The following is a 24,259-nucleotide window of genomic DNA, read 5'->3' as shown; positions in this document are numbered from 1 at the left end:
AAAATACTGAGTTGGCGACACGGTCGTGCATTAACGACCCTCCTCAATACGAATCTGACTTTTTTGATGTCTGTTAATTTAATATTTATTTACTTAACAAAGTAATATAAATAAATAAGAAAAAGTTTTTCATTGTACTAAACCGATTAATACATATTAAACACTACTAAATTAACGATAAATTAATGGAAAAAATAGTACTATAATATATTTATTTTAAAGGTACAAATGGGGCTTTAAGTCCTCTTACATGTACTTATAATAGTTATAAATTAAGTTTTATAAACATAATAAAATAATAATACCAGTAATAATAAAAAACATACAAATCAATAATAACAATAATGTTTTTGTGTTGTATTAAACATGTTTGTATAAAAATAATCTTGTAACTAGTTACATCAATGAATATACGAGACACACTATATTGGCTGGCTAACTCACTTAAGATATTTTTAAGTGAGATAAGTTAAGATATTTTAACGCCAAGATTTAATTTGGTTTTTTTTTTCATGCTACACGTTTATTCTGTATTATGTTTGTTTAATTGCTTGTTTTTCATTAAGCTTTTTATTTCTCTGAAGATCTCCAAAAACTCATGCTATCTAGTACAAGCTTTGCTTTTTGACAGCAGACAAGAATGTACCAAAATATTATCTTTTGTTGTACATTTATATGTAATGTACATTCTTGCAAATAAAGATTTATTATTACTTGTCTCTGACTCCAGGCGGAAAGCACATTAGTTTGGGCCAAAAATAATATTACTAAAACTTACTATATGGATATTTATGCTTGTTTGTTAGGTTTGTCTGCTTTCTGTAAAAGCGTACAACTTAAAATGGGGATAGTTCAGCTGGATTTTTAGTTTTGTGTTTTTGCTTAAGTCTCGGACAAACGGACAAATGGATCATAAGAGTTTTTATTGCCAATTAAGGATGTGTAATTAATCCATAAGTAAAGAAAAGTAAATTTCCATCTGTCTCTCCTGGAAAATTGTCTTTTGTTGAGCTGTGGCACTTTCCTTGTGGTGTGCGACATGTACATGTAAGAGGGTTTAAAGCCATATTTTTACCTTTAAAATAAATAAATAGTTTTATAATATTAAGCCTGGAAATAAAATAATATTAATGTTTAGTTTAGTAATAGAACAAAATTTGTAAAAATTAATGAAAATTTTACGATTTAAAATTATTTTTTTTCTAATAAATTTTTTTAAAAATGATGTTTGAATGTGAAAATATTTCAAATCAATAAATACATGAATGTCTTCCCCCCTAGAATGACGTACTGTTTCTCATTCACGGGCCAAAAAGGGGGAATGCGATGCTGCAGTAACCTCAGTCATAATTCAATGACAGCTTCTCTCCCCTTTTTCGATCCCCCTCTCGCTCACAGATACCCCGACCATTTTGAATCTTATCGAACAAACAACACAGCAAGTTAACCTTATTAATAGACAAAAAAGAAATAAATAAAATAAAGCCAGGTGTGTACAACGGCCCGGTGAGGTTCGTACAGTCGTCGAAAGCCTTTTCCGGCGATGTTCTGAGTTTTCACAACCGGGGTACCGTCGAATAAAGAAAGGATGGCGGCTAATTCGGCCAGCCCGATTTCGCCCTCGGACTTAGACGCGATAATAAAGCTCATGTGGGGCAATGAGGTGAAAGAAGACGTTTTCCAGAGGTGGAAACAAGGTATTTTTGTTTAATTTTACCCAGAGGTACTGTCCCAAGTTTACCATTTACTCGTAAAATCAATCGGGAGCAGATGTTTCTAAAAACTTTCGGAAAATCTCTTAACAAGAATAGCATTTATCAACTAAAACTCGACAAAATCGGCCATTCCTGCCGGTGAAATTTTAAAACGAATTGTCCAGGCTTTCTTTCAAGCCTTCTGTTCATTCTTTACCTGCAATACAATTAATTCAATAATTATGATCGGTTTTTATATAAAAAAAAAGTAAAAATTAAAGGAAGGCTTCAACGTAGGTTATTTTAGCGCTGTTGAAATATCAATTGTCATGGGATACTGTGGATCAAAAAATATTGGGGCACTCCACTTTTCCAGCAAATCTCAATATTTTATTATTTATTAAGATATTTTCCAAAAATAATATTTGTATTAAAATTGGCCCTTTATAATTAGATTTTAGAAGCAATGAATGTTTGTTATTTAAAAAAAGATTTTAAAGTAAACTTAACAGAGTAAATTGTGTGTCAAAAAAGAATTGGCACAGTTTAAATGTTTATTATTACCTCCAGTCAAAATAATTTTTTTCCCATTACAACTTCAAGTAGGTCAGTAACAATGTGCAAGGTAATATATACAAAATTAAAAACAAGAGTGGAGAAAATACCCATTGGTATTACTCAAATGTTACCCAAATATTGTCTGTTTAAATGATATTTGTGTCATTATCACTTTCACTATCATCACTATCACTTCCTTGGAGATCTCACGGCCATTGTCTCTTCAGTCGACGAGGTGGGTTCGAGGGGATTCGTTGGGATGTGAGGTTTCTGATGTGCTGATTTATGGTAGTTGGGAGGTTTTTATGAAATTTCCGGTAATGGGAATGGATTTCATCTTGAATGAAAGGGATGTAAGTCTGTATGTGTAGTTAGGCTCGATATATGAAATAGAGCATCTAGTATTTTTCGTAGTATTAAGGACTGGACAGTTTGAATGCAGTGGATGTTGAAATGTTTGGCTGGACACTTCCAATCTGTAAGTCCATACCGGCTTAACTACGGTGTTGTAAAACAGCCTTTTTTTTTGAGAGGTAAATAGAATGTTTGTCAAGAAGTCGTGCAAGAGCTCTATATCGTGTCATAACCTCCTTACGTTTCAGTCGTATGATATTTTATGAAGATTCCACATCAGGCGTTTGTCGATGTACTGTCTGAAGTACCACACCTTGACCACAGTTGAGGGGGGAATATTATTTAAGAAAATCGGGTGGGAGATTTTTTTAATGAAGAGTGAAGGTAATGTGAGTGGATTTGTCTGTTAAATTTTATCTTTTTCTTTTTACACCAAGACTAGTAGTGTGAGGTATTGTTAAGGGTTTCGAGTGGAAATGACAAAGTCGGTGTTGCTAGAGAGAATTGCTGTATCTTCTGCAAATGTGAATGTGGTGGTTTCGGGATGTGATGGCAATAACAAATAAATCCATTTTCTTTCAATATATTAGAAATGAGGATTGACAATAATACAATGACAACAAAAAAACTCTTAGCTCTATCTTTGCCATATCAATATGGGTATGGTATGGTAAAACCAGTGAATGTTGTGTTATTTTCAAAAATCAGATAATTAAATTACATTGTAAAGGGCGTATTTACCAACAAATAGCGAATATATTAGAAATTGGTTTTAGTACTGTTAGAAATATTGCAAAAAAGTTTATAGTGGAGGGTTCGGTTTTAAACAAATCTCATTCAGGATGGCCGTCAAAATCTAGTGAAAGGGAACAAAGGAGCATACACTGCATTGTTGAGAAAGAGCCCACTTTATAAGCCGCCAGCTTAGCAGAAGAGGTCACATTGCCTTTCAAAACCACCTTCTGTGTACAGACAAAAAGAAATGTAATTCACAAACATAATTATTATGGCAGGGTCCAAAGCAGAAAACCTCTTATATCAGAGGTGAACCACAAAAAAAGAATTGTTTTTGCCAAAACTTATGTTAATAAGGACCTAGAAACAAACACAGCCAGCATCTACACGGCTGAAGTGATGCCATATCAGTTTCACTGACTGAGCTAGAGAAAGTGAATAACCTAAAATTTGTAATTTATACAGACCCACTCGGTGGCCACAATTGGGGGGGGGGAAGACACGGCACTCATCAATAGAAGGTATGGTGCGGGATTTTCTTCAGTGGAGCTCCCACCGTGGGCACAAATTCACTTTCATGCTGTGAGCTCTCAAAAATTTATTAAGCCCCCAATTGTACTTCCTCCTCCAGGAAGGAAGTACAATAAGCTGTACACTACAGCTGTAGTGCTCAGGAGGAACTCCTCCAGTTCCTGGTGTCCAGTAAAAAAAGTTATTTCTTATTTCTTTAAATTTATTTTTACAGTTCATTTATCCATTTTGTGGATCAAGCAAACATTTAAATTGTATTTCTCATATTTGTAGGTTTTCGGTTTAGCACAGATGAGCCCACCGCTCTAATTCAGCATGAAGGCGGCCCCTGTGCCGTCATTGCTCCTGTTCAGGCATACATTATCAAATCGCTCATCAGTGATAAAAAAAGGAAGTCACCTAATTGGAATGAGGTCCGTTTAAAAGTGTTTTATTTCATCTGGCTTGTAGTATTACCAATGCATAATTTTTTTTTCTTTCAGGTGGAGAGCGAATGTGTGGGGAAACTGCTGATACGTGCCCTCTGTGAAATATTAGGGCAGGCTTATGATGGAAACAGATTTGTACTTGTACAGATGTCTGATAGTATACTGGACGAGGAGACAACGAAAACACCCCCATCTCCTGATGCTAAAAAACCCAAGGATCATTCATACTTCCATTCACAACTCAGGTAAAATAAAATAAAATTGTAATAAAAAAGTGTTACCATGTGTTAGCACTCAAAAACTTTTTATTAAGAAAACAGTAATTATAAGTCAAAATGAAAGTATGAAAAAATGAGTTTTAACATTCTTAATAGCTCATCAAACAAAATAGCTTTTAATTAAACAATAGTCAAAATTTTTATCACAATTGATATATTTCAAGCTTTCAAATTAGCATTGCAAAGAATAAATTTATAGGCAATTGTAAGTAGGCGCTGTTGGTATATCTGCTTATTGCTAAGTGATAGGAGAACATTTAGCACATGTGATTAATTATTTTTTATGTGGAGGGAAGGTAAGGTTCCAAAATAGAACAACTCAGAGATTTCTAACTCTGGGGAAGAAATTATTCAGAAGAGGACTTAGTCCAACTTATGCTCACCAACACCAGCTATCACATTCTTCAACGACTTCCAGGATCTTTCTGCAGCTTCCTAGATCCTCACAGTTGACTATTCATCTTGCTGCAATTGCTAGGTACCTTTCTGGCTCTTGCTGGCTTAGACCCTACTGAATGTGGCTGCTTGACTGAGTCCTCCACTGCTCACATTGTCCTCTGGTTGACTGTGTGCTCTCACTGAATCACTGACTCTGGCTGACAAGCCTATCTTCCTGCCCACTGCTTCAAAGAGACTCAACTCGTCCTGCTTCGGGCTGCTCTTTGACTGTCGACTCTATTTGACTTGTGTCAGCCCTGGACAGTCAACTGAGTGCCTACCTCACCCTTAGTCTTGCTGACTGTCCAACTACCTTCCACTGAATGTCTTTGCTTTTTGAATGATCCACTTTTATATTGGTTTACGGTGACCCTTCGCTTGATGAACTTTATCCACAACCTGTGACATTCCCAAATTAAATAGCCCCTTTGAGATTTGCTATTTATTGAAGTTATTTGCCTGTTGCGTTTCTATGCCATCCAGGTTTGCCAAACGTTTCTTTGCTCCCTACTGGGTGGGCTATCCATCACAAAAGCCCCTTAAGAAACATGTTTAAAAGTCTAAAATTAAAATTATATACTATTCCTAATGGAATCTAGGACAATTGTATTTATTAATTACTAATTTAAAAATTAAATTGTACAAACAATTAATAATCAAATTACAATTTTTGTTACTTATTGTTTATTCCACATGATCTCACACGCTTTGTTTAGATTGAAAAATAAATATGTTTATTTGTTTGCAGAACACTGAGTTTTGAGAGCCCTGAAGAGGTCGAAGCCTATTACCTTGAGAGGATAGACATGCTCGGGGAGACATTTGGGGTCTTGTTGTTCCTTTATTCTGTTTTGTGTACCAAAGTAAGGACCTAATTTCACTAGTAACATTAAAAACAAAAAATAAAAAATAGGAGTATATTTAATGGTCTTTTAAGGGTATAGAAGCTTTACATACTGAAGCAATTGATCCGTCAGAGACTTTTATTGACAGTGAATTTGGCTATGGAAGCCAGAGCCTTATCAATCTTATGATTACCGGCAAGGCTGTGGCTCATGTGTGGAACTATGACCAAGATATTTGTGGCTTAAGTATGATATCATGATAGTGATTTCAAAATTTTTGAAATGGAAAATTTTTTGTTTTTGTTCAGAATTAAAAGGGATCCAACAACAAAGCCAAATTGGCTTCTTAACCCTGCTTGAGCATCTGAGGTACTGCGAAGTAGGTTCATTTCTTAAAAATCCTATGAACCCAGTTTGGGTTCTTGGAAGTGAAACTCACCTCACAGGTAACAAGTTGTTGCAGTCTTTATTTTTCTACTTTACATTTTATTAAAAATATACAAATGACCTGAATCCTAAATCCATTTGATTGTATTTTCAGTATTATTCTCGTTTGAAAGTAGGCTGGTCTGTGCTGAGACACCAACTGAAGTGGCAAAAAGAGTTTTTAAAAGTTTTGATCCTGAGGGACGGAACTTTATTTCTGCCGACTTACTTCAAGACGTGCTTAACATGCTTGATTTAGTCTCTGAACCTGAATAGTATGAAAATTACCAGAATACAAATATAAAGATTTTTTATATATATTGTTCTTTTTATTTTTAGTGTTGATATTATGAGAAAGAAGTTAGACGCGGAAAACCTTGGAATTATACTTTTATCAAGTTTCATGGAAGAGTTTTTTCCCGAAGAGAATGTACATCTCCCTGATACTTTCACCCTTTACCATTACAACGGTCTTCTCCGTTCTTGCCCTAACAATAAGGTACTGTTTTTTAATAATTGTTTTTTAAAATAAAACACCATGAATTCAATTTATTACTATTCTCTAGGTTGTCTACCAAAAAGGGAATGCTATACTTCTTGAGACACATGTGCTGTCCGTTTTGGAGAACAACGGGATGTTGACGTGCCTCCAAACAAAATGGCCTAACATCGAGGTGCAGTGGGTGGGTGGGTCGACTCCCTCGCTGAACTAACAATTTTTTGCACAGGAAATCACATTTTGGAATAGGAAAAGGGGAAATTGAACATAAAAAACAAAAAACAAATTAGGTTGTGAAACATTGTACAGACCAACTTGGTATTTTAACAATATTCATTAAAAAATAAAAAAGAATATTAATAAAAAGTGTAGATTGGAAAAAGAGAAAGGTGTTCATTTTGCGTTGAATAATTTATTTTGTAAATATAATTTCGACTATTATTTATTGAAGATTAATGTTTTGTCCAGAGTGTGAAAATAATATTGGGAAATTCTCTTATTTGTCGTTCAACAAATCTCATAAATGAACACCTTATGCATTTATTAAAAAGAATTGAGAATGATTTCTTTTTTTTTTCTTTCTAGATTTTATGCTTTATTTTTGTAATTTTATTTATTTTTTATTGTAATAATTTAAAATAACTTCAATCTGTGATTGAAGGCCGCCCTGGAATTGATTTTCTATTTAATTCTATTTGAAAATAACAGGATTATCCTGATGTTTAATGGTACTGAAAAATTCCGGGTGATTTTGTAACTTACAATGACCAATTTATGTAATTAATTAATTGAATTTATTATGAAAATTTGCAGTTACTTTACTAATTAAAGTTTGATTTAATGAAGGTCTCAATTTGTTTTTGTAAAATAATTTAAAATAATAAATGTGTACATAATTTATAAAAATCTGACTTAAAAAATAATATATATATNTTTTAAATATATATATATATAAATGTATGAAAAAATATAAGTACTTTGAGATGTTTAAAATATAATTGTTTAGCGTTCACGTTACTTATTTTAACATAACTACATCATGTTGGCCAATTACTATTTAAAAAAAAAAAATAAACAAATAAAAATTGATGGATTTATGTGACTTGATAAAGCTTTTTAAAAGCTTTTGATCATGAAATGACACAAATACAAACAAAAAGTTTCTTCAAATAAGTATAGTGCTGGTAAGTTTACCCAAACAAATCTGAATCTGTTGCTTGTGAAATATTTTGAATTGTGCTAAACCTTAAACTTTTATTTTTCCCGTTTATTTTCTTTGCATGTATGATAAATTATACTGTTTGATAACTTGCACTGCATCGTTTCATTTCCCACAGTTTTTAAATTCTAGACTTTTCAGATTCATATAGTTCAAAACCAACCCCCATTCCTTGTAAATATACAAAATATTTTCTGAAGTTAAAAATAATATGTGCAATTGCTTTTACACTAAATTATTTTGGCTTTTGCTTTGTTAAAATGCGTATTACCAATGAATGATTATTGTTAAATCATTGTTACTTACATTAGCTGTAATTAAATTATATGTATATTAAAGGAATTGTAATGTCAACTATTGTTTATAAGATTTTTTAAAAATATACCTTTCGCTGTTTTTGATATTAATTTAATTTTTATCAACTACAAGGCGTTATGAGTCTGCTAAGACAGTTAAATTCAAAGCTGGGCTTTATATGTTTGCTCAGCCCAGTCATGCAAAAATCACTCGCCAACCATCAAACAAGATCAAGTGTGTATAGTTACTTTATACTTTTTGAAGATCGTGAGATGCAGTCTGGTGTGAAGTAGGTTTAGAAAAACATTTTTTTATCGTGCCAACGTTTTGATCTTTATTGAGATCATCTTTAGGACCTGGGATTTATAAACATTGTTTAATTTATACACAATTTTAGACTCAATCAAAGTATTTGTACTCATTGATGTTTTTTTTTCTTTCTGTGTAGATGTGTCATTATTTTGAGTTGTGTTGAGAGTGCCAGTGAGATATTGATATTTTATGTTTATATGCATTGGATTGTGTGGGGATAGAAAACATTTTTATTTGAGGAGTCAGCTTCTTTGAGGTGAAAGGAACTGACAATGAGAAATAATAGGTAATAGTTCGGCCCAATTATCCTTGAAGGATTGAATAGAAGGGGATAATTAGGGAAAGGAAAGCCAAATTGTTGAAAAATTAGAACGTTGAAGAACATGTAGAAATGTTTGATGTGAGGAATGTAATGATTGTTTTATATGTTTTGTATGATGTGATGATATATGTGTGTTATCGATAATGAATATGATTAATGATATTAGCATAACTGCAACTGAGTTTACATGTGTCCGTTCTGTAATTGATGCCGTGTTTATCTATATTGATTTAAACCATTTCTAAAAAGTTATGTTTGTTTTGTTCTGTGTGTAATATTTTTGAATTTTGAAGTTGAAACTGTGTTGGTGTTTAAAATGGTGGGTAGCGAGTGCTGTAAGATTTTGTTTAGGTTTTTTGCAGTCATAATTGCTTTACTCTCTTATCCAGATATTGGGATGTAATTCTGTTGTAAGTTGCCGGACAGTTTAAACAATTCATTTTGTAAATTACGTCACCGGTGTGGGATCTTTAATTTAGGAAAAAAGTGTGTGAATTGTTTTATAGTTTTTAAAAGCTATTTTAGTTATCAGAAGAGAGAAATGTGCTTAATTGATGTGATAGGCCATGAATGAATGACATGGATATGTATATTGGTTTGTCTGTATTTGATAGATTTGATGTAGTGGATAGTGTTAGTGTTGAGTTGTAGTTGATTATACTATTGATTATGTGTTTAGGGTAGTGATTGTTATGAAGGATATGTTTGTATATCTTTATGTTCTTGGGGTGAAAAGATTCATGGCTTAGGGTAATAATTATGTGAAGTAGGCCTTTGGCCGTGTTTATCATTGTATGAAGAGGTTGGTGTGATGTTCAAGTTGAGATAGCGACCTGTTTCTTGGTTTTTGATACTAATCTGTGATTAATGTGCCATCTGGTTGCTTTACGTTGTTATTACGAGAGTATCTAAAAATGGTATTGTTTTGTTTTCGATGTCATGTGTAAATTGTAGGCGTGGGTGAAAGCTGTTAAATGTTTATAAATCCCAGGCCCTGAAGATGATCTCAATAAAGATCGAAACGCACGATAAAGAAAATGTTTTTCTAAACCTACATCACACCAGACCGCATTTCACGATCTCCAAATAAACTAACGGTCACTAAACACCACACGTTACTTTATACGTTCAGTCATGGGCCCCCATGACTACCCATTCTGTTGCATGTTTCAAAAATCCAAATGGGCATGCAGAGAAATCTTACTCATTTTGCAGTAAAAGTATTTTGTCTAGAATACTTATTGATGAAATATGTTGGTCTACTGGAAAAAATATGGTTAACATTAAAAGGATTCGACCCACTTATGGCCGTAAGCACCACAACCAATATTGCAGTATTGTGCAGTCTCCATTATTATTTAGAGCTCTTCATTACGGCTTTTTATCAGATCCAAAACCAATGGAGGAAATGTTCTGTAGTTTTTTCTTCCTGGCAATATATGCTCAGACTTGTTTCTGCTTGTCTGAGTTTATACATGCCTCCAGTTTGCAGTCCTACAATCATTCTAGCCCTAACACATCCTAGGTTTAGTAGTTCTGCGATTGGTCCTTAAATGAACTTTTCCACAGACCTCTGTCCTGGAATACAATCCCATTGAACCAAGGATTTATTCTTAACCTGTTATCTGATGGATCTATGTCTTCGGCAATTTTGTAAGCCGCAAAATGGTTCAGTTGATACATGTCCTGATTGAACTTTCTTTGGACAATTTATCGGCCTCCTTGTTACCTCTCTGCAAAACAATGGTAATTTTGTTGTTTTCCCCAATGTCTGGCAGGGCCTTGATGCTATTCTGAAAGTTCTGGCTTTAGTTCTTTACTACCGATGAGGTATCAATATATCAGGTATATCAAAATTAAGTTAAGAAAATTGAATGACATTGAACATTAAATAGTGTTTTAAACTTAAAAAATAATTGACTAGAACACTGATCTGTATACACCTAATTTTTAAAGATACTTTTCCTTTATGTGTTGCTACATTTTATCATAAATTTGGCAATTTTAATTTCAATTGGTCTCTAACATTGGGAGCTATTTTCGATTATTAATGCTGTTTTTTTCTTGTAGGTAAAAACACATTAAGAACAAAGAAAGATTTGTGAGTTAAAAGGCAATGAAAACGATCAAATTTGCATAAATATTTAAGGCTCTGACAAGGTAAAAAGTGATCTGTCATGATGGAATGTGACAAATGACTGAGGTGGTCTAATTGTATACTACATAATCAGCATCATACTGAATACGATCTCTCTCTTCCAAGACTGATTTTGTGCGACAAGCGATCCAGCGATAAAAATTGCGATTGCCTGTTCAACCGTCCTATTGCCTGTGTTTTTTGAGGCTCAGAGCAAGTTTGTTCGTGGTAAAATTAGTTATCAAACGTAACAATTAAACAATTAACTAGTAGTATTCATAAGTCTTAGATCTTCATATTTATTTTCTTATGAACTCATGCTCAACTATACGCTCTCAAGAAGAAAGTGATTAGACTGGATCCCTCACACAAAGATATTGTGATCAACTTGATGACTCCATATTGTAGACCACCACATCACTTTTTGCCTTACAGGGCATTAAGATTTCTCTTAGTACAAAGGAACTTATTTACCTGCCAACTTAAAAAAAAAAAATATTAAAAAATAAATGAATAAAAAATAAAATAAAACTTTTGCATGTAATTTTATCATGACTGAAGACTATTCACATTATAACTTTCAAAATTTAAAAACATACATGTTCTAGTTTTATGTTGAATAATTTAAATTTGGATGATCTGCTAAACGTTAATAAATAGTAATAATAATCTACTGTTATAATAACAATTTTTCACTTCGACCAGCATTTCAGTAATAATAAAATTCAATAGGTATTTACAGTTTTATTATTCTCTTCTCTTCCTGAAATAAAATAAAAATTATTGGATAAAAGGTAACTGATGTTAATTAAATTTGAAAGTTGATTAAATAAAAACGTACTGAAACTCACTTTGAATTTAGTTTTTCTTCTTTATAATTAATTGCTTTCTTTTGCCTTGATGAACTTCTTGTAGATAAGCTGGATTCATTGTCTGTGCATTTTAATTATAATATGATAATTAAACGAAAGTAAAGTGTAAAAATAATATTTGTACTTTTAATTGATACAATACCTTGATCAGTCAGACTCATTTGAGACCTGTAATATTGCAATTAAAATTTAAAAAAGTTAAACTTTACTTTAATGTCAAAGAGTTATACTTACGGGTTGCGAGTGCAACATTCCCTTCGACTTGTTTTCTTTTTTCTGTTTCTATAAATATAAGTAAAATTAATTATTGTAAATCCAAGTCTACACTCACATATTGGCAAAATTAATATTAACCACATTATTTTAAAAAAATTAGTACCTTTTGCCAGAAGTATTGAGTTCGTCAAAGACTGGAGTTATTCTACGCCTAAATTTGGTAATTCTGGATGAGGAATAATCTAAAGTAAATGAACTACTAGACGAACTTTTATTGGAATCCAAAGAACGGCTTCGATCTTCTTCTTGGCGGGTTGGCACCACGACGAAACAATCATTGTCACCATCGACGGGCGTTTCAATCGAACGATTTTCCACTTCAACACTTTTCTGTCTATTTAATGATTCACTGTTATTAACATCATTGTCGTTTTCGTTTTGGTTCTAGAAAAAATTAATATCTATGTAAAATAACGCAAAATTCATAACACATTTTCTTTGTATTACGAGAATAAGCAATGACGAATTGTTCAACAGCGTTGATACATCATGCAATCGAACCATCGGAATTCCTTGAAGACCATATTCGACAGCCATTTGAATTTCTCTTTCTCTTTGTTGCGCAACATCTAAAGAAAGACAATATTATTAAAATAATAAAAACTGAAAAGGAAACTACAAAATTTACCATTAAATCTCGGACCATGTCTCCAACCTAATCGACGCTATTGAAAAAAACAAATAAGAATTAAAAAATATAACAAAGAGCATTTTATTGTTGTTAAAAATTACTTACAGAAGTAGAAGGAACTGCTTCAGAGATAGGGCTTAGTTTTTCTGTATCAAAGTGTCTGGTCAATTCTCGAAGTCCTAAAATATAAAACCGAATATTTGATACAGGCTAAAATTTCAAGTAAAATGTATTCATAATTAGCACAAATTATGAATGGAATCGCGAGTCACACAATTATAGCAATAATGTGTCAATTGTCAATTACAAAAGCTAGGGGCTGTAAAAATGGCATTCTGTCAATTCTGAGATCAATTTGGAACAACTGCAACATTTGTATGTGTTTATGGACAAATAATTTATGGCATTAGGAAGGAAATTTTGTTTCAACAAAGACCGTATGCTTCTCAACAAAACAGTGAAAGCTTTTCCAAAATGCAATAAGTTCTAACCACACCTTCCACACAACGTTCCTTCAGACTACTACCTCAGAAAAATGTTTTATATGTTGGAAGGAATCAAAACTGGATTTTCATAAATCAAAATTCAACTAGTACTATTGTATTTGGCAATTACTCATAGAGTACAAAGGGAATTATTAAGTTTTAAAATAAGTTGTTAAAAATATAAAATACATATCCAACGTGAATTTTAAATTATTAAAGTGTTGTATATTGCAAATACAGTTCATTAAACTGACGGAAACCGTAAATTTGGAGTCCCATTAGCAGGTGGGCTGCCAGCTAGAGCAAAGAGATGTATATATTGCAACAAGAGTTGACTGTTGAGAATTCAGGAAGCTGTGGAAAGATCCTGGAAGACCCAGAAGGATATGGATGTGTTGGCGAGCGTCGATTGGGATAAGTTCTCTTGTGAATGAGCTCTTCCCTTGAGTTAGAGTGTGGCTGACTTGCCTCCATACAAAAGGTAAATAAGCCTGTATGTTAACCCTTCTCCAATCGAACAAAAACAGCATCTTAGAAATGTATATATATATATATATATTTTTTTTTTTTGCAATAGTCATTAAGCTATAGCTACCCAATTGAATAATTAAATCACTGATAATTCCGTCTTCTGATAAAAGTTATGCATATGAACTATAGATAAATGTCTGAATAATAATTTACCTTTCTTCTCTTCGTGAAGTTCTTGGCTGTTGAACTTTAATCGTTTTAATGATACCATTGGACTTTTGATGATTTGACCTTCTATCATCGGATTAACCATTGCCTGCGCCTTGGATTTAGCTGCTTTAAAAAAAAGGAAAAAGTTGAATATTATATTGTGATATCGACAAATGTCGAAACTACCTACTTTTATCGCATTCTGCTGTGTTTAAAAAGTTACAAGTACTACCTGCACTAGAATAGTCTTCAAAAATAGCTGTAAAAAAATTGTAATTGTAGAGTGAACGTTGCATTTTTGACGAACTAGACTGATAGTTGAATACTCACACAAATTTAAATTCTGGTTAGTCAACATTGTTTTGCTGTTGAGCAAAATATGAGAAGCATCTCCGTGCCAAGTGATCAGCTTCGTTAAATTGTGGTTCAACTTTTGTAAAACGTTCTTCAGCTTATTATTTTCAGTTAACAAGTTGAAATTTTGTTTCATAACTGTATGGTTTTCATTCTTCAGATTAGACAAAAGCAAATCTGTCTCGACAACTTTATTTACAAGTTGTTCATTGGTGATTTTCATGTTTTCGTTTGCTGAAAAAAAAAAAAAAAATTATAACTTGTAAATTTATGTTTTTTATAGGTATACCTTGGGTCAAAGAGGCCATCCGTCGTAACAGCATCTTTAACCGTTTATCTTTGTTGCATCTCTGTTTCATTCTTGTCTGAATAAAAAATTACATTATTTGACTTATATCATTAAATTTAGCTTTAACAAAATAAGAAAAACAAACATTTCAGCCCTTTTTGACTATTCCTGACCATATAGCACAGCAGATAATGAAGAAGCTTAGTTGTTCAAATCATTTTGTTCAGTTATCTCTCCGTTTTGATCCATAAGATGGGTTTTGTGTTTCAGCCATCTTCAGGTTTGTCTGTTATTTTGTCATTGATATGACAGTTAAAAAAATTACACAACTGACGACAGTCCAGAAAGGTGGAAGTTCAAAAACCCACCGATGCCATGATGAAATCTCACAAGATTTACATGTACTGGTGAATCTATTTCCTAAATATTTAATTTGGTTGTTTTCTATCATTTTGGTCTATCTACTTCATGTTTTGGCCACATAACTTACTTTTCCCATTACTTCATACCATACACAGAAAATGAACTCAATAATTGGCCACAACCAACAATGAAAAACCCAAGGTTTTACTCCACAATAAATCAACTATTAACATTTTCGATTTTCGGATGGCTCTCGCATATCAAGAACAGTGTCGATAAGTAGCCTGACTGATAGAAGCATCATCCTCGCCCGATTAAGAATAGGCTATGCTAGATTGTCATGCAAACTGACTTTTGGACCAAAGTCCGATATGTGTCTGGCATGCCATATATGATATGATAATTGTGCTTGAGCATGACAACGAGTATCTGGGTCCCCGGTTTTGATTCTTGGAGGAACAAGTATTTTTTATTGTATACAGTACCGATAGTTTTGTGGCCCCAGCACATGCTGAGAGTGAATGTATTTATTGGCATGAATGTGTAGTGAGATGGCCAATGGCAGAATATTGAATAACCCATCAACTCTTGATTAGATTAGTTATGTATGTATAAAGTGTGATGGAGCGCAAAGTACATTTACTCTAACTGAGCAAATGGTATATAAATAAGAAAGAATTTACTTAAGAGTGGGTGAGAGTGTGAATTGGTTTGAATTTACGGTGAACTGATTGCTTTGTGGGCTGAAATGATCTGGCTGTTGAGTGGATTCTTGAGGCCTGTTGGTAATGCATTGTAAATTGTAAAAGCTTGAGTTGCCGGTGGTCCGTGAGAAGGGATATGCTCAACTCTATACAGTGTGGATGTATGTACATGCTTGTGCAGATTTGAGCTTATACAAATGAGAAGTAAGGCTGGCTAGTATATTATTAAAATTAATTTTCTTAATCGTTATGCCTGCAAGTCAGCCATTCAGCCGCTTGGAACCCTTTGGCTCCCTTGAAGTCAGCTGCATTGAACATGTTAAGACATCTTACAAACATACAAGTATCACTGACCAATTGATGCATAAATTCATGACCGAAGATGGCGAAAAGCTGAAACAAATCGTACAGATAAAATGATCGTAAACAACCAAGTTGCAGGTTGAAAAATCCTGCAGGCAACAAGATGAATTCTCACAAAATGAAGATGAATTTGACAGATCTATTTAACAAATAATTTGGTCGTTTCTGATCATAACCGTGCCAGGAAAATTACCAATTTTTTTTTTTGCCTTGGTTTTCACCATTAGCGCAAAGTCCACACCTCCACCCGGGAAGAAGAGAGCCCCAGCCCACCCACCGGGGAAAAATGCGGCACCAGGGGACTCCACCTCAAATTCCAATTTGACTCAAGTACGTCCGATCTCCTGGTGGGATGTGCGTGTGTGCCTGGCCACCCACATTCCAAACTGATTGGGGACGGCTATCGATGTCCATGTACCAGAGCCACCTCAGCGCCACACACCCCCAGCAACCAGACAAGGACCCCCCCCCCCGCCCCCAAGCAGCAGGCCAGAGACAGTTATCGTCTCAAATAGTTATGTGACACTCATGGACAAATTTAACGATATTTGTATAAATACAAAGATCTTTAGGAAACAGTAGACATCTATAATCAAATGGTTTGTCCAACGTTTTTAGTTTATACAGTTCATCAAACATTTCTTTCCTTTCTTTTTCATACTGTGAACAAACCATAAATATTTGCTCTAGGTCTTCTGTTATCCCACAGCTCTGACACTCTTTACTGTTCCTCTGACCAATCTTCTGTAAATAAGTGCCACATATTCCATGATTAAGTCTCATTCTGGTTATTATCGTACAATTTCCTTTATTGGTCGTGCTCAGGTAGAACCAAAGTTTTTTATTTACGTTTGGATTAATTTTAAAATAGAAAGAGCCCGTGTTACTTCTTTGGATCGTACGATTGGAAAGTTTGGCATGAAAAAAACTTTTAACGTCCTGCCATGGGACTGGAATATTGTTCCATTCACCTTGTTTTATAGCATTCTTAGCCAATTACAAAGCTAAAAGATAACACTATTTATCAAATGCCTAACCAGCTTTTGAAATTATTTTATATTTATTATTTTATATCATTACAACCTGTCAGGACTGAATTGATCAAGCTTATTGTTCTTCTATATAAATTAAAAAGCTAACAAATTAAAAATACTCAATATTTCTTTGATAACAATATGAAACTACTTCTACTAAGATTATTCATAATTAAAATATTTAAATAATTACCAATTTGGAAGGTGCCATATTTTATTGTTAGGCTCAAACAAGTATATTAGAAAGTATTAAAAGTACATTAAAATAAAGAACAATGTTAGTAAGCAACAAATACTTTTCAAATAACAAACATAAAACGGTCAGAGCCCAGAGGTAGGAACTACGAATACTGATGAGCAGGTTGCCGAACCATGTCTGTTGAACTAGGGGGGAATTTAATTCGTCGAATCCCACTTTCGGGGCCGTTTGTAATCCAGTTTATAAATATTTATTTTGTAAATTTGTTCAAATTGTAAATATAAATTTGTTATTTTCGGTAAATGTGGTGTAATGCTTTTATAAAAACGCAAATAACAGATAGGCTGATGATTGAAATAACCTGCGTTTCAAAACCTTCCTTTAGTCACACAAGTACCTAAGTGTGTGCAGACAAGCTGTACCCTGTACAAAAGTTTACTATTGTGGAATTTTTCGTTTAATTTAACACATTTGTCCTGAAATATTTACAGTGGTTTGACCAAAAATGGTGAATGTAACAAAAGGGATTCTGGTCAAATGGTGAGTTCCTCTTAGGTATAAAAGGTGTCTATGACATTACATGCTGAATGTTTAGATTTATAATAGAGTTTCTATGCTAGATTTATGTTTTATCGGCTTAGCCAGATAACATCCACTTTGGTGTTTCAACTGTATAACATATTTTAATAATGTTAACATGTTTTAATAATAATGGATAATGAAGACTTTTAAACTGTTATTGACTCTAAACCAGGGCTTCGCAAACTGTTTAGCTAACAGACCCCTTTCACAGAACAAAATCCAGGGTGGACCCCCTCTCATTCAAGTATGTTATTAATTACTTACTTGTAGTATATGTAGAAAATTAAAGCTTTATAAATTAGCCAACCCACTCCTAATGAGGTGATGGAAACACTGACAGGCAAAAAATTCCACCCAACTGATTTTTTAAAATTTTCTTGATAAAAGAAAATTCTGCCCTTAATTTGTCTCACTCATTTATCAGTAAATATTTGTTTATGCTATGTTTTAAATTGGGAATATCAGTTATACGTAAACACACTTCATCCTTAATCCAAAAAAGGATAAAGGATTTTTCAATCTTCAATGTTTAATTTTTACAAAATTTAAAATGTTTATTCAGTCTCATTTGAATTCTAAACCAATAAACTGTTTAGGTTTCATATTTGTTTTCTTAATTTCAATTTTTAAACTTAAAAATGCCACTTAGTACTTAGGATGTTGCGCGTGGTGTGGCACTTATTGATGATGGACGTTCCATCAGGTATGCGGCGATTGCCATCAGAGTTCCCTAGGAAACACTGTTTGATGCAGTTAGACGTTTTCGGGGAACTGGGTCCTACCATAGAAGGCCCGGTTCTGGACGCCCTAGGGTAACAGAAGCACAAGATGACCGTTTTTTGACACTGAGAATTTTGCAAAACCGGCACCTTACTGTTGTTCAAGCGATCATCAGCTACAGGAAGTTCAAGATGTTAAAATTTTTGAACGCACTGTAAGAGGACCAGAATTGATGAGAACACACTGAGTTGTACTGCGCATATTTGCTCGAGAACCAGCCAGCTATTGGTCTTTGGACGATTGGTTTGCTGTACTTTTTACAGATGAGTGTAGAATTGCTCTATGATCTCCAAATGAGTGTGAAAGAGTGTGGAGAAGGCAAAATGAAGGTATGAAGCCTGTAATTTTTCCCAGAGCCAACCTTTTCAATGTAGCTTAGTGATGGTGAGGACGGGAATTTCAATGGAAAGTTGCACAGTGTTGGTTGTTATTTGTGGAGGGTCTTTGACAGCCACTCACTATATGGATGAAATTTTGTAACATGCATTGCCTATTCTCGATGAAATCAGTGACAATCCTATTCTAATGCACGATAATGCCCATCCACATGTCGCTCGCATAGTACAAACGTGCCTTCAACAGCATAATATCAAGGTCTTAGCCTGGCCAGCCCGTTCTCCAGACTCGAACCCCATCGAATATTATTGGATAACCTCAAAAGATGAATAAGAGCACGTCCATCACTTCCTGATACACTCCATGATCTTGAAAGGACTCTTTGTGAAGAATGGGCTAACCTCCAGCAAAGAGACATTTCCAGCTGGTAGAATGTATGCCGAGGCATCTTTGAGATGTAATTAGGGCGAGGAGGAAATACGTGATATTGAAATGTTAATTAAAAATCTAAAACAAAATTAAACCAAATTTTGTCTTTTCTTTATTTTTTGTTTGTTTTTAATTTTCCTTAGAATTTACATTTTTGTTTTTACTTTTTTAGACAAAGACTTAATTATTAAACAGTAAAAAACATGAAACTTTGATTAATATATAAAAATATATACAAATCAAGTTATATTGCAAGTGGGCAGAATTTTTTGCCTGTCAGTGTATGATTATTAAAACAAACATTAGATTGACATACTTAATTTATTTACAAAATCCAGAACACAAAAATCAAATTTGACAGAACAGAATTTCAGCCAATTTCAAAAGTAATCAATTCAAAAGAAATTATTAATGAATTAACGGGAAGAGTGAAGTAGTTGTTTTAGCCTGCACAATTGGGATATGTTGGTTTTAATTTTGGATAGCTGGAGATGTAAGTCAGGTACAGCATCTGGACAGCTTCGATATTTATTTTTGATGGCTGTGTAGATAGAAAAACTGGATTCGCATAAGTTGTGGCAAATGGAAGAAAAATAAGTTTTGCTTTTTCAATGAGCAGTGGAAATTTTGCGTTTTCCAGTCAGAGTCAAAATTGTGGGTAAGCATCGGACTCGAAAGTTGATTGCAAGGTGGAATCTGAAGTAATGTCTATTAAAATTTGTAGTCACTTGAAGACAGACTGGTTGGCATTGTCAAAACAAAAAACAGTTTGATCACCCATTCGTGGTCTTGCAGCATTGTATCCCAAGCTGTTGGGAAGTAGTGCACAAACGACATCTCCAAACTTCGAAGGTGTTCATATATTTCATCAATCAACGTGCTGTTCGCAAGCTCCAGTTTTTCTCCAAAAAATCATTTAACACAGGAAAACACTGCACCTCTCAACAGTTAAACCTAAAACTAGATTTTTTTTTTGAGGTGTTACCTTTGTCATTAGCATCGAAAGTTGTGATACTCTTCCCTTGAAAAGAAAGACTAATCTCATTCATTTAAATGAAAAACTCCGATAAATACGACAGTATACATTGCCTTTTTTATCATGGAATACATTGGCCAATTTGACATTGTGGTCCATCAACAAGATGAGATTAAGATTCCTGTAATAGGGAGACAGCCACCTCATTTTTGTATGGAGAAGCAGGGAATGATAAAGGCTTCCCACATCATCACATAGTATTTTGAAAATTCTTAACTTCAATGGCTGTGACTTGATATAATTAATAATTTGAACAGACTCATCCAAAAATTTCATAAAAGAAGCCGGCATTTGTTTTATAGCTAAAATATGAGGAGAACACAATCACTTCTGCTACAAAATAAAAAACTTTTTTCATTGTTATTAGCGTTTTAATTTTATTCATTCATTCTGTTTATTTTTGTAAATTTTAATTTTTCTCGAAATTCGCCACAGACCCCTAGTTAGGATTGGTGGACCCCCAAGGGTTCCACAGACCACAGTTTGGGAAGTTCGCTCTAAGCTATGATCCTAACTCCTCCTTGAGTTTGGGGAAGTACTGGTTGAAGGTTGTATGTTGGATGTGAAGTATGTAGCAAAAATGCCTTTGGATGGAAAGTAGAGCTAAAATAGCCGTTAGCATTCCCGGGTTGCAAAATTGATCATTTACCAAATCAAATCAAATATTTGATCAGCCAATGCTACATTCTTGGATCTTTCCAACCTTCAACAGATAATTAAAATAGTTTAATTGAGTTGTAACAGCTACCTGCATTTTTCTATTCGTATTTGTGAAGTTTCATGACTGGTAAAGATGAGTCCAAGTGTTTTCCATCAGCAGATCAATGTCTCATAACATTGTTATTTTATAGTTTAAATGGCCAGGGAGGCGGTAAGAATGGGTTACATAACTAAAAATCAGACAGGAGAACAAGCGGAGGTTTTGCGGTTCGGGTCTCATAATTTCAAGACTAAATCAGCCTGTAGGAAAAATAGTGCATAATATCATTTAATGGCTTTTTTATGACTTCAAAGGGAAAAACTACAGCTCAGACTGCTAGGAAAATTTGTGATGTACCTTAATTGGTTTATTTAGTTCAGAAGCAGAAATTTTGTTTTGGATGACTCAAAATGCTCTGTGGTCATCCATAAACTGTTGATGATGATTAACTTTAAGCTTTTTTCACAAATACCCACACTCAGTGACATGATGACGTCATTGAGACATGTAACATATCTCATACAAGCATTTCAACTTATAGTTAAAAAAAAAAGAAAAAGAATAAGATGCAGGAAATCGCAGGATGATAAGTCCGTCAGGAAGAGATGATTGGAGATGATGCATCCATCGACAAAAAAAAAGATGAAGCATGAAGAAGAGTAGTCCATCAGGCAAGCATAGAATCACCAGCCGGAGTGTCCATGGGCGATGCAGAATGAAGTGATGATGATTTTCTGTTGGTATTCTTCAGGCCTATTCCCACTATAATAGACATGCCAAATACAAAATGTACCAAATTATCAAAATAAATGCACCTGAGAGCAGTAGCCCTAACCACCCATTTTTAAAAAGATTTGTAACTAAAGTTGAAAATTGGGTCCTTTATAACAATTTTAAGAGACGAAAATCCTGGTGAAAACATAGCAACCTGTCATTAACAACTCCACAAACTGGATTACATCCCAAGAAGTTAATGTTTTGCCTTTGGTAGGAATAGAAGGGGGTGCTTTATTGTGAGCTTCTTTTGTCAATTAAAGTCAACAACAACTGGCTTTAACTAATTGCAATGGGATTGTTTTATACCAAAATAAAAAGCACTTGCCCCCACTTGTCTTTGATGCACCAGAAATTGTTGGAGCTTGGCCGGGACGTGCTACCCCATTCATGATATTTGCCTGACATTGCCCCTTCAGATTTTTATTTATTCTTATAAAACTATTAATAGTAAAAACTTCATTTAAAAAAAGAAGAAAAAAAAACCACTAGTGACTTATTTACCACCTGATACAATTACTCCACAGACCTGAAGAGAAAATCTTTACCCAATCAAAGGGTAAATGTGCAACAAACTGGGAAGTAGATTTTTAGACAAGGGCACAACTGAAAAAGTAATACCGTTCAAATTTAACTGGAGAATACTAAAAATGTATAGCTTATTAAATAAACAATTGGATCAAAACATGTTCGGATTAGGCAGACATTTAAATTATCTGTATATACATTAGAAGACTTTATTTTTAGTAGAATGTGGTGAATTTTAAAAGCATTATTATGCTTTGAAGCATTCTGAATAAGTCATGCACATCAGACTTGCGCAAACAGGCAAAATGAGCTGAAATGAAAGAAATCATGGTTTTGCCTCACCCTACTTATTCCCTGACATCTACATTATATATATANATATCTTATTTTATTTTTTTAATGAGGTTTTGCAACAGCAGAGGTCATATAAACCCTCAGGGTGCCGGTGTTTTTGAAAAAAATCCCATTTGTAAGTATGTCGGGTTCGAATGCAGGGCCACTGGATTCGAACCCGGGACCTTTACCTTACAGTGATGAGCGCCGTGTCAAAGATTAAACCTTGCGATCACCGACGCCCCCATAACATTATAATTGTCAATAAATATATTTCTAATAACACACTTAGGAAACAACAAGAATGGGAAATATTTAGAAAAAAATCTGTATTATAAATTTTTCTAATTTTTACAAGAACTTTTGTAACAGCATGAAGTGTTATTAAAAAAAAATAAAAATATTGCTTTCGTTGAACTTATTTATGATTTTTAATTTTCACCAAACAATGTATAGTTCAAATTTTACTGAAGAAATTAATTATTGATAACAAAAATTAAATACCAAATTTTATAGGATAATGAAAGAATTTCATTTGTAAAATGTGTTGGCAAAATTGTGTTTCAGTGACCCTGCAATGAAAGAATTCCTGGTCTACCTGGACGAGACGCTGGCCATTGGGAAGAAATACATAATCCAAGATCTTGATGAAACCCATTTGTTCATATCTGCCGATGTGTTGGAAACGCTCAACTCGAGGATCGATGAACTGATGGACAAAATTAGTTTTCCTATCACAGATAAATAAGCCCCCCCCTTTCTTGGTTTGTATTTGTACGTGGAGTTTGTTTATATCGAAATTTGTAAATAAAAATCTAGTCTTAAGCAAATGGTTGTTTTAATTAATTGTGTCTGCCATTTCCATAGTTTTTGATAGACGGGAGAAAATTTGGCATTGATGTATTAACCTACAATGTATAATTAAAATTCCACTTTTATAGACAGAGGGCTAAACTTATCAGTAAATCACTTCTTTGGTTTCTAGGCTTTATTAGTATTTTATAGGTACTTACTGTACCTATTACTTGATAACCAAGCAGCCATCAAAGCACTAAGCTCAAATATCATTAGTTTAAAGATGGTGCTGAACTGCAAAACCAAATTAAATATATTAGGTACAGAACAGGTCAGCCTCTGCTGGGTCCTCGGACACAAGGGAGTAGAATTCAACGAGAAAGTGGACACCCCTGCAAGAAAGCTGCTATACTGCTGATAGGACCCGAACCCTTCTGGGGTAAAGGAACTCACACTAGTAATGAGTACTCAGACAGAAGGACAAAAAGAAAATGAAGGAACAATGGAATTCACTCATTGGACATAGGCAATCCAAGAATCTCTTCACAAATTTTGGAAGAAAAGAAACTACAGCATGTGTCAAAGGAAGCAGGAATAAACTGCAAAACCTAATAGGATTCTTAACAGGACCCTGCAAGCTAA

At 33.8% G+C, this 24,259-nt stretch overlaps 3 protein-coding genes across 5 annotated transcripts; 2 read left to right on the top strand and 1 right to left on the bottom strand.

Moving 5' to 3' along the window:
* The first annotated feature begins 1,382 nt into the window (after positions 1 to 1,382).
* Positions 1,383 to 7,349, top strand: LOC106660822 (ubiquitin carboxyl-terminal hydrolase MINDY-3 homolog). Its single transcript, XM_014383782.2, has 9 exons — positions 1,383 to 1,697; positions 4,146 to 4,285; positions 4,355 to 4,545; positions 5,765 to 5,879; positions 5,954 to 6,107; positions 6,170 to 6,307; positions 6,403 to 6,562; positions 6,627 to 6,786; positions 6,854 to 7,349. The coding sequence occupies exons 1-9, from the start codon at positions 1,589 to 1,591 to the stop codon at positions 6,998 to 7,000; spliced, it is 1,314 nt and encodes a 437-aa protein (XP_014239268.1). The 5' UTR covers positions 1,383 to 1,588; the 3' UTR covers positions 7,001 to 7,349.
* A 4,450-nt stretch (positions 7,350 to 11,799) lies between these two features.
* LOC106660875 lies at positions 11,800 to 17,510 on the bottom strand. Of its 3 annotated transcripts, XM_014383895.2 has the most exons (14): positions 17,319 to 17,493; positions 14,807 to 14,947; positions 14,662 to 14,737; positions 14,349 to 14,606; positions 14,209 to 14,277; positions 14,022 to 14,144; positions 12,958 to 13,031; positions 12,850 to 12,886; positions 12,669 to 12,790; positions 12,325 to 12,605; positions 12,180 to 12,227; positions 12,088 to 12,113; positions 11,925 to 12,006; positions 11,800 to 11,836 (listed from the first exon to the last, which is right to left on the bottom strand). In XM_014383895.2, exons 3-14 carry the CDS (start codon positions 14,729 to 14,731, stop codon positions 11,821 to 11,823), a joined length of 1,206 nt encoding a protein of 401 aa, XP_014239381.1. In that variant the 5' UTR covers positions 14,732 to 14,737; positions 14,807 to 14,947; positions 17,319 to 17,493; the 3' UTR covers positions 11,800 to 11,820. The 3 variants fall into 3 exon arrangements, with proteins under 3 accessions (XP_014239381.1, XP_014239379.1, XP_014239378.1); XM_014383893.2 differs by lacking the exon at positions 14,807 to 14,947 and having other exon boundaries at positions 14,022 to 14,141; positions 17,319 to 17,510; XM_014383892.2 differs by lacking the exon at positions 14,807 to 14,947 and having other exon boundaries at positions 17,319 to 17,509.
* Positions 17,511 to 17,682: 172 nt separating this feature from the next.
* On the top strand, positions 17,683 to 23,652 carry LOC106660876 (general transcription factor IIH subunit 5). Its single transcript, XM_014383896.2, has 2 exons — positions 17,683 to 17,864; positions 23,390 to 23,652. The coding sequence occupies exons 1-2, from the start codon at positions 17,830 to 17,832 to the stop codon at positions 23,568 to 23,570; spliced, it is 216 nt and encodes a 71-aa protein (XP_014239382.1). The 5' UTR covers positions 17,683 to 17,829; the 3' UTR covers positions 23,571 to 23,652.
* The last annotated feature ends 607 nt before the right edge of the window (positions 23,653 to 24,259 follow it).

This window comes from Cimex lectularius, unplaced genomic scaffold (genome assembly GCF_000648675.2).
Source record: "Cimex lectularius strain Harlan isolate CLEC.00 unplaced genomic scaffold, Clec_2.1 scaffold177, whole genome shotgun sequence".
Lineage (NCBI taxonomy): Eukaryota > Metazoa > Arthropoda > Insecta > Hemiptera > Cimicidae > Cimex > Cimex lectularius.
Note: the sequence above shows the minus strand (reverse complement) of the source record. Positions and strands in the feature narration are given on the sequence as shown.